The 11012-nt window shown below is 44.5% G+C and overlaps 1 protein-coding gene across 1 annotated transcript in view; it reads right to left on the bottom strand.

Moving 5' to 3' along the window:
- The window catches only part of REV3L (REV3 like, DNA directed polymerase zeta catalytic subunit), a 119568-nt gene extending 112913 nt beyond the window's left edge, over positions 1 to 6655 (bottom strand). The window contains exon 1 of the mRNA XM_034060307.1: positions 6517 to 6655. Within this exon, the coding sequence (XP_033916198.1) occupies positions 6517 to 6655 (139 nt within the window). The remainder of the gene's footprint in view (positions 1 to 6516) is intronic.
- Positions 6656 to 11012: the final 4357 nt, after the last annotated feature.

Raw genomic sequence — 11012 nt, forward strand, 5'->3', positions numbered from 1 at the left:
ATGTGAAACAGCAATTCAATAGACAATGAAGCATGTTTTCCTCATAGAACGTATTTAATGCAAAGGAGACTTATACAGGAATTTAAAAAATGCACACAATTGTAACACATGGGAACAGTATGTATGACATGGAGGCCAGAGAGAAAGAAGCAAGCTCATCAGTTGTCAGCTCAACATCCAGTTATGACAGATAAGGAGGATTAGATGCTGGCTTTGCAATAGCTGGAGATACAGAATGCTTACCAAAAAACAAACAAACAACAAAAAGTAGAGCTAATAATCTCCCGTCTCCAGTGACCCTGTCTAATAATTCTGAAAGATTTCAGTTGCTTCATCTGTGAGACTGAACATCCACTGTAAGTCTTTTAGTGTGAGGATTCATGCTGCCATTTTCCAAATGGTTACATTTTCATTGTCATCATCATCCTTCTCAGAGGCCCACTACATGCGGAGGCCAGTCAAGTCAATCAAGGGTAAAGGACAAAACCAGGATAATGACAACAGTCAGCAGAAGAGGATATTAAATGATCAATACTGGAACTCTGAAATTAGATCCTAAGAAGAAATGGATAGCATGGTGCTACCACACCTGTTTCTTTCACAGATTTATCTTGTCTGCTCAGACTGAAAAAATTACTAAACAGGAGCTGTGTTTCTCACTGAGTGTTTACAGATTGTCTAATCCCACCAATCTCAGTTGTGATATGCATGTGCTACTCTTGATAAAAATAAGAGAGAGAATTTTCAGGCCAATGTGCTATTTAGAGGAGATTCATTTTATGCACTGAAAAAGAAGCTATTACAACAAGCAGTAACACAAGTGAGTAACAGAAGTGGAAGTTGTAGCTGAGACAGATAAGCTATTAGCGTATTTCTGGGACACTTACCATAAAAATCAGTCCCAAGTTAGATATTAAACCCAACAGAGATGCTGCTGATTTAAAGTCTGCAGATGATGGAGTTATAAGCACATGGTGTCAGTTATACACGTATTGTTTTGACTGAACTGCAAAAGCACAAATATATTCAGTGACTTGACCAAGACGTACTCTACAGCAGCAAACATTATACTGGTTATGAAACTAATATCTGGATTCTAGTTACAACATAGATTTTGTCACAGTATTTTAAGGTTTATTTAAGAAACAGAAGTACAGCAAGCTGTATATACATGGCTACTAAATTTGCTACTTAACAAGTTTCATGCCAGTGGAGCAGAATCTCACAGTTTATTCAGGCAGCCTCTCATTGCTCAAACAACTCAGCAGGCAATCTATACAAAGTATGTAATGAATGACTCAAAACAAGGAGAAGGTTCTTAAAAACCAAAAAACCACAAAAACATCCTAGAATACAAAATCCTCACAACATCCTAGAAAACACATCCTTTTAAGAACCAAGTAAGCCACAAACTAATGACCTCCAATCACATCACTGACAAAACTCAAACACTGGAAACAATCTCAGAATAAATACATTATCTCAAATTACTCATTCCTACACTAGCCCTTTTCACATCTCACAGAAGCTATAAACCTCTGGAGATAAGAGAAACAAATGAACATGAGGCTATTTTTCAAATAGCTCTTCAGAAGTATGAGGAGCCTGCCAGTGCAAGATGCAGAAATGGTATGCTGGAAGTGGAGCTACACTGTACAATGCTAGAAATCTTCTAGGCCATGCTGCAGTTCACTGAATAACTCAGTATCAAGAGTTGTCTGTTGGTATATTTTAGGAGAGAGAGTGAACAGGTAAGGCAGAGACATAAGCCGCAGCACAATGGCTGTATCCTATTTTGCATCTTCTCACTGTGAAAGGAGTGGAAAATTGTTAACAAATGCCCACTTCCGGGAAATGGAATATGGGAAGTAGCAGCAACCAGAATGATTCTCAGCTATGAACACTGGGATAATGAATCAAGGAGAGTGCAGGGAATGACCACTGTGGGACAGTGTCTGAAATGGTAACAAAAATGAGGGGGGAAAAAAAGTTTATCACAAGCTGGGCATAGAAAGAAGGAAGTTCCTGGAATGAGCTCATTACTTCTCAAGTGAGCAGCAATGGAGCAGAGAAAGACACTGGGATGGAAACAGACATACTGCCTATCCAGGTCAGTGAAGGGGGAAAGGGGAGGGAAGAACAGAGGAAAGAAGATAAGCAGGCCTCCTCAGTGACTCATACCAGAGCTACTGCTGCTGTTAAGGAGCCAAATTTGAGCTGGAGCATTTGCCCCTGCTTTTTTTTGCCTCTCAGAAAACGAAGGAGAAACTCCGACATCTACCCGAGATGCATTCAGATTTTGCTGCTGTAAACCCCTACTCTAAATTACACCTAGCCTCAGAAAAAACTCATAATCAAAACCATGTAAGAGTAACTTAAAAACATCCTCGTCTTTGGTTGAGTTTCTGTGCTGCCCTGAAGTAAGATTCACTCTTGGATCAGTGCTTTCATAATGTAAAATACAAAACCCTTTAAAAAGAAAAAAAATACATTAAGTGGCAGTTGAGGACAGCAGACTCGTATTATTTCTCAAATTACACATTGTTTTTTCTTAGGTAAATTCCTAATATGCCTTCTCCAAAGGCCCTCCTGTCAATTGCACACACATTTCTCAGCCTAACACAAGCAATTTTAAAATGTACACCTATTTTTGTAAAGTTTATCATGTGTATCAAACACAAATAACACCCAAATTTTCTCATTTTTAAAAAATATTTCAACTATCTGTTGAAATCGTCAACTCATCAGGCATCTTGTATGTCGTTTATGATTAGTATCCTCATCTACTTGCACTCAGTCTTGTTAAGTGAAGCAATAACTTAGCAACCTCAGCTTGTTTGCTCACATCTCTCCCAATGTGACATTTAGTTTCACTCTGATTTCTTTATAGATGTATTTACAGTTTGGTTCTGTCTTCCTGCAGTTGAATAAGCACCTGACAGAAACACCCAAATGAGCACCTGCATACTTATTTTGAAGCGGTCTGTGAAGAGCTTGAAATGGCCAAAAGCTAGCAGGAAATAAACCAAAAGTGTGATACATCCATACATCACAACTTAGCAACAAGAATGACAATTCAAGAATTACAGATTAAAAAAAAAGACCATCCATAACAGAAAATTCAATTTTCGTTATGATTTCACTCTAATAAAGAGGCCTTGAAATTTCTCAAAGGCTTTTTGTTTGTGGTTTTTTTTTATAAAAAGCATTTACAGAAATTCCTAGCTAGCAGACAAGAAACACTGTCTGAGAAGACAGTGAGACTGTGTCATAGATGAGCACTACCTAATGAATTAAAACCTATTCTTTCTAAATGTAAGCAGCAGTATTACAAGACTCCTTTAGAGATACAAAGACTACTATATTCAATAATATCTACAATCTTATATAATAAAGTATTAACAATGCTTTCATTGCATTACCACCATGGCAGTGTTGTAGCATTTCTGAAATTATACTTTTGTCCAAGTCACTATGCCAACAGGCATGCCAGTCTGCTTCAAGCACCAAATGGCTAAAATGAAATGAAACAGCTCAAAGAGCAAAGATGCATTCAAACATAAATTCAAGTAGTACTACACCTTTTGCTACTGTAGTCAGAATTTTATTCTTTATATTTCCCAGAACAACAGAAAATAACAGGCAGATCTTTGAGCTTAAATAAAACTTTGATACCTTGCCCTTCAATCTCTTACTATACAAAAATGTAGAACATCAAGAGATGACTTGCATAATCTTGCCAAATACAATGAAATTTCTTCTTTGAAAGACCTAAAGAAGTTGTCAAATGTTTTTGCCAACACAGTCCACTCTAGGAGTTCATCCTTTCACTATTTCTAATTAAATGTCTGGGTTTTACCTCCCCCAACCACCATGACACAAACCACTTTAAGTTTTATAGACTGTACCAGCAAACCTTTACAAATCAATTGTTGAGTACAGGTTTATATGAAACCCCTCAAAAGAAAAGAACACTGGCAGTCCTTGGCATTCATATACCACACTGAGCACAAACCCCACAAGAGGCAGAAAGCACGGATAGGTGCCTTCAGAACCAATGTCCATAGCTGATGCTAGACACAAGATACAGCGCTGCTAGACATTTGACTTTCTAAATGTCTGCATAAGCCATTTCCACATACCAATCAATCCCCCTTCACTCAGCAGGTGGAACTTGGAGTCTGCTCTGAACCTGGCTTCCAATTAGCTGCACAGCATGGACACACAACTTTAAACATACTAAGATTTGTGCAGAGTTAATCATGATGGAGGTGAAGCAGCCTACATGGACATAGTAGTTTGCTGTCATGTAGGCAGCATGGCAACTGAGCACCTTTCCTGCAGGCAAGACATAAAAGTTAAACAGAATGAGAATGATTATGCTTATCCAGACCCACTCAAGTGCAGACATGCATCACACTGCCTGAAAGCCAAACAATAAGTACATCCCACTGTTATACAGTGTAAGTTTTTTTTTACTATTTCTTCTTCCTCAAAGACAATATCAATGTAGATGTAAGCAGCTATACTCAATTTCATTTTATATTTCAACTCTCAAGGGAGTAACTGGATAGCCCTCTCTTTGTAGTCGTACTACTTCTGACAATGACTGCTTAGGTCCAACACCTCTGAAAAGAGACATTTGTCTCCTTTTTTAAAAAAAGGATAACGCAGAGATGTAACAAGAAGTCTTTTAGCTTATTAACACACATGAAAGGTACAGAAAGGAAAAAAAAAGCCATTAAAAAGTTTAACAAGGAAACAAAAAGAAGATAGCCAAAGTCACACTTCCTTTGCAGACTGTAGTGAAGTGTCTTCTCTAACCAAGACAAATTAGAAACACTTCTATTATGCAAGCTAATATTAAAGTTTATGGTTTGGGAAGCCAGAGATTTCCTACTGTGCTCCTAATAGCTGGACAACTAAACTACTTCACTGTTTACTTTATGATGCCACATTCATGATATGGCATAGCCTAAACATTTTCTTAAAAGAAATAAGCCTTAATGAGTTAACCACACGCATGCACAGAAAGCCTGCTACCTGCCAGACAACCTCAGGCTCTACATTTTTTAATAATGAAATAGTTACTCATGCCATTACATAAATATTATTACATAATATCTCTTTTGTATGCAAAATTAGAACTACAATAAGATAGGTCCCACTATTTCAATATTGTATCTATTCATCCCACTCATTCACTTAATAATTTGGAGCTCCAGATGCATCAGATCATAACAGCTTTAATATCTCATGTTCCTCTGGGCCTAAACAGATAATTCCAAATAAATAAATAAACCCCAAAACCACCACTCCCCCCAAAAAACCCACAAAAAATCTGCTTAACTGTAACTGGGTGAAGGGAATTACATGCTTTTTTTTATTACGTTTTTTCTTGTTGTCTTGCCTATATTTAATGTACGTACTAATACTTCATTTTCAATACCTAAGACAATAAAACATGTAGAAACACCTTCATGCCCAACATCAGTGTTACACAAAATAAGTGAAGGGATCACAAGCAATGACACTTATTACGTCTAACATCTCAAAGAACAGGTTGGTGGTTTTTTTCCAACTTGGTGCTTAACGTATGGGTAAACTACAAGAAATATTATTTTTTTTTTCCTAAATACTATATTTGTTAGAAATGTGTTCTGAGGGTCAGAAACATACTGGAGATGTGGGAACACTATAACCACGAGTCCATTGAGAAGAGGCAATGAAGAAGTGGGATGTGACATTAGGAAGTCTCGGGGGGCAACATGTGGCCAGCGGTTAGGCCGTTCCCTTCTGCACTGCAGCACCAATGCCTACCGTTTTACGCGATGTGTACAACGCTAGCGTAAGATCAACATAAACCCCCACTTTGTAAGTACTGCAGAAGTCTCACTTGTAACCACGTTCAAAGGTTTCCCCTTGTACCCTCGCCCTTCCGCTATTCGCCCCGCAGACACATCTCTCCGTGCGCCGCCGCCACCCCGCGGACCCACACGCCGTTATTCTGCCCTTACTGGGGATGTGGGGAACACAGAGGAGGCGGCTGCCCCCAGTGTTTGCACAGCTGCAGCCGCTCGCCCGGGGCAGCCCCACGCCGGCCGCGCAGCGCACAAAGCCCCGGCAGCAGCGAGCTCCCCGCCGCCACCAGCCCGGGGGGGCGGGCGAGGTGCGCGGCGGGACATGACCCCTCCGCCCGCGGCTGCTGCCGGGCTCCCTCGCGGGGACAGCCGGGGCATGTCCCTTCCTCGCCGGCCGCCGCCGCCCCGCGGCGACGGCTGGGCCCGGCGCGCTCGCTGGCAGGTGAGACGCGCCGCAGCGGCGGGTGCGGGAAGACGGGCGGGGGGGGAGCGCGACCCAGCCACAAAGAGCACAAGCTGCCGCTGCCTCCGCCACGGGGGGGGTAGGGGGAGCAGCGGCGGGCCCGGTGCCAGCAGGACCCTCGCCGCAACCGGGCTGTCCCCGCCCGGCCGTCGGTAGCGGGGGGCGGCGGCAGCAAGGACGGGGGTCCCTTACCTGCAGGGGTGGCGCCGAAGACTCTCACGACGGGCACCCGCTTGGTTGGGGCCTCTCGGAAGTGGGACTGGCAGGGGTCCAGGCCGGGCAGCGGGCTGCCCATGTAGTAGTCGACAGTCACGATCCGCACTGAGAACATGTTGTTCGTCGCCGCCGCCGAGGCACGCACTGAGGGAGGGAGCGAGCGAGCGCGGAGCCCGCACGGCTCCCCCCCGCCGCAGCGAGCGAGCGCAGCCCCCCGCCTGCCTCTCCTCTCCTCTCCCCGCCCGCACGCCCCGCCGGCGCGCGCACAGTCTCACGCACGGGCGCGCGCCCTCGCACGCGCCTTCTCCTTCTGTCTGTCGCCCGCTCTTTTCCCCCGCCCCGCCGCCTCCTGCCGCCGCCGCTGCTGCCGCTGCTGCTATACACACGGGCTCGCACTCGGCCGGGGCGCCCCGCGGGCTCTAGAGCCCGGCCGTCCGCGATCGCCTCACGGGCAGCGCGGGCCCGTCCCCCTGCAGCACCACAGGCACGGCGGCGGCGGCTCCCCGGCTCCGGGCTGCAGCTGTTGTTGCCATGATGATGATGTCACGGACGCAACCATAGGGGGAAAGGGGAGGTTGACGGGCCGTGTACTGGGGGAAGGCGGCAACGAGCGGGGGAGGTGTCACTCCGCAACACACACACTCGGCCCCCCTCCGTCTTTCGAGTGGGAGCGGGAATCTTCCCGGTGTTCACTCTCCTCGTCCCGGTGGCAGGCGGGGGAAGGGAATGTGTGTGCTGGGGAGTAGGGGATAGTGGTGTGTGTGTGTCGGTGATTCGGCGATCGGCCGCGCGGGCTGGGGTGAGGCTGCGGAATCCCGAGCCGAGGATGGGGCGGGGAGGGAGCTATGCTGGGACACGATGGGGTTAAGCTGGGTCTGCCGCCATTTTGGACGCCGAGCCGCCTGGCTGCGGGAAGGTGAGTCTCCGCACGTCGCGGGGGCTAATAAGACATTGAAAAGAAATGGTGGGGGGCAGAGAAGGGGGCGAGGAGGGAGACTAGGAAGCCTCTCTCCACCGTTACTCACTGGGGCGTAGCGGCACTGCTTAGGCAGCGCTCCCGCCGAAGCCTGCGCCCCCTTTGGTTGTAATGGCCCCTGCGAGCGGCTCGCGGGGCGGAGGCGGAGGGGACGGGTGGAGCGCGGACTGTGGAAGGGCGGCGGCTGTTGGTGCCGTTGCCGAGCGCGCGGGTGGCGGCGAGGCGGGGCTGGGCGCGTTGCGGCGGAGCGGCGGGGGCTGAGCCGCGGCCGCGTCCTGTTGGCACCTCCCCGCCGCCCCTCCGGGCCGATCAACCCCGCGTTAGCGGCCACCGCCTCTTCCCTCCCCTGTTCCTGCCCAGTGTCTGTGCAGCATGCTCCACCGTCGCGCTCCTCCCCTCTCGCTCTCCCCACGGCCACCGGCAGCTGCGTTTCTTTCTTCCCCCGCCCTCCCCTCTCCCCATGGTTGCCAGTTACCTTTCTGCGACCTGGGAATAAAGGTCCGGCTGCGAGCTGTCCGCTCTGATTGTTGGCGGGGTGAGGTAGCGGCCGTGAGGCCATCACCTCGGGCCCTCTTCGCCTGGGGATGGGCCCCTGAGACTGGGGTCAGGCTTCCTGAACCTTGTAACTGGAGGAGGTAGCCCCTAGGAGACCTGCGTTTGTCGGGAAGAAGCGAATCCCGAGACTTAGGTGCCTCCCTGCTCCCCGACGTGAATTCGGGTAAAAATTTACGAGGATTTAGGTTTCTCTCACTCGATCCTCTAGGACCTTTATTTTGCATTTTCCAGCTCTCGCGCAAGGTTTCATTCAAAATAAGGCAAAACCCTTGAGCTGAGATTCCTGTTACAGTCTCTTTGTCTCAGAGCTGAGGATTTGAAGGCAAAAAAAACCCCAACCCACACCAAATATCAAAAGAGTTGGCAGCGTGGAGTATAAGCCTATAAAAAGGCCAAATATTTTTACATATATTTAGAATGATATTGCTACATATGCGTGCAAGAGTGGATGATAGGAGACAAATGTACAAATCTATAAAATCTGACAAAAGTCCAATATGTAGAACATATGTTTCACATTTTGCTTACATATGTTTTGGTTTTAGGTTTGAACAAAAGACAGGTCAGGCAGTTGCTACCCTTCATTTTTTCATTGTAATGAACAGGAAGCTTGCCTGTCTACTCAAGAGTAACTGGTTTCCTACTCTTTCTTTGTGAGCTGTTTATTTTCTCTAGCTCGCATCTGTTTTCCTCCTTAAAACTCCTTTTTATGCAAACAGAAAAAAAAGTCAAGCTACCTAGTTATTAAGCACTCTTGTGTCACAGAAGCAAGTAGTTGAAATAGGGTTGAAACCCAAACTATTTTCTTTGTATATAGAAAACAACTAACCTACAACTTTATTTTTTGACAGTTATTTACATTGTAAGGCTAATATTTGGAAAACCTCTAGAACTGAAAGAATACTCTTATGAATACTTAAATTTCAGAAAGGCTAATAAATCACTAGGAGGTTACTGGTGAAGCATGATAACAAATAGCACTCTTGGTATTAGAATACATTTTGTGCTGCTGCTTAACTAATACGTTTTCCTCATTTTCCGTAGGACTTTGATAAAGGCACTGCTGTTGTGTTCCTTGTTTTACTCCATTCCATGCTGAATGAGTTCCTGAAGCTCCTTTCTGAGCTCTGTATTTTTCCACCATTGTTTATTTCAATGACAACTTAATATCTTTGAACACTGGTACATGTGCTCTGGTGCCCCTTTCTGCATTGAGTTTTAAGATACTATGACATTAGCAGTACACTTATGTGCTAGTGGATAGCCGGAGACTACTATATTATGCTCTCATATATACAGGCAGCAGAATGTGCTGTGTATCTGCTCCTCAGATGGGTTGGTATATAATCCAAGACATTTAAGCCACTGGAAGGTTCTGGCATCTTCTATAAAAGTGTGGTACATCAGGTGTAGGCATAAGTTCGTATTTTATAGTCCTGCTAAAGAGAAAGCAATTGCCCGCAATGTGATAGTGTTAAGTAGCTGGAATAATAACTAACTTTTTTTAGAAGCCTAAAGCAGGACTCATGAAAGTACATCATTCAGTCATCTATGTCATACAGATTTTTTTATATTGTTTATTAAATAGGAGATAACCATACTTTGAATTATGAAGAACTATTGCAAACAGAAGCCACCAGAACTGAGAGAAGAATCCAGGGCTAGTTTCCTGTATGAGGTTTTAATTTGATATTTCTGAAAATTTTGAAAGTTACTCTCAGAAAAAAACGTAAAAGCAACCTTTCCTTTTTGATGTAAATAGCTTGATCCAAGTGGTAATTTTACAGCCAAACATCTACATAGAACTCATGTGCTTTCTGACCTGTATCTTTTCAGTTCCCTTTAATTTCTTAGAGCGCACTTCTGCTTTCATATTCTTCTTGCAGTCAAGTCAGTAAGTTAGTCTGCAGGGTCACGCCAAGGTAAAAATATATTTCAGAAAAGTTTTGAGTCAGCACTGTCACAGGAAGTGCCCTGCACTCCTCCTAATATCAGTGCAAGCCTTTGAATAGCTGCATTAACAAACTGGATTTGGAAACTGATCTGAGTAAGAAGTGATCCAGCTAAGAAATATGGGTTAGTTTTAACCTAGATCTTGTCCCTGATATGCCTTATTATGTAGGTGTGTGAAAGCCTTTGCTTGCACAGTGGAGGAGGCAGTGCAGGGGCTGAGTTTTGAGCATCAGGAAGTAAAAGAGAACACTTCTTCCAGCAGTCTTAGTTTGTGGTAGCTTAAGTTGATCACTAGTTTCAGTTGCTGAAGTCTGAAAGTCAGTTTAACCCTTACAGTTGATGCCAGATTTCTTTTCAGAACGTGTCAGGGTTTGTCTTCAGCACTTGTTTATTTGTTGTTCACACACATGTGTGTATGCAGCTACTATATATCAATTTCCTTGTAGTTTATTACCTGAAAATGCTACCATCTAAGGATGTCAGTAATTGCTAAAGGAAACACATCATGGTTAGAGAGCACTACCACCCATTTTCTCTGGTATCTTCAAACTCTGTATGTACTCTCTCTGAGGTTTCATACAATTTTCTGTTACAAAGCAAGTCACCCCATTTCTCTGTTCCTTCAGTTGCTAAGCAGCAGCTGTTCTCCCCATTAGCCAGCCATGTATTTGCATGAAAATAATCAAGCTTGAATATATATAACTGCTTCTAATTATGCTCAGTTAAACAGCTGTATAATGAAAATTGAGTATTAATAGTATTAGTTATCACCGTAACTGATGACTGTCTTAAAAGTTAGAATTTCTCTACAGAGTAGAATCAATATGGTTTTGCCTTCCTTCTTTTTAACAAAAGGCACATCAGTTTTTTCTTTCTTTTAATTGTTGCTATGTACCTACTTTTAAAAATCCCATGGTCACAAAATTGGAGTTCACAAAAATTATAATGCAAATATGAGCAGACGCAGAATCATCTAGTGACTAAACAT

Source organism: Melopsittacus undulatus, chromosome 3 (genome assembly GCF_012275295.1).
Source record: "Melopsittacus undulatus isolate bMelUnd1 chromosome 3, bMelUnd1.mat.Z, whole genome shotgun sequence".
NCBI lineage: Eukaryota > Metazoa > Chordata > Aves > Psittaciformes > Psittaculidae > Melopsittacus > Melopsittacus undulatus.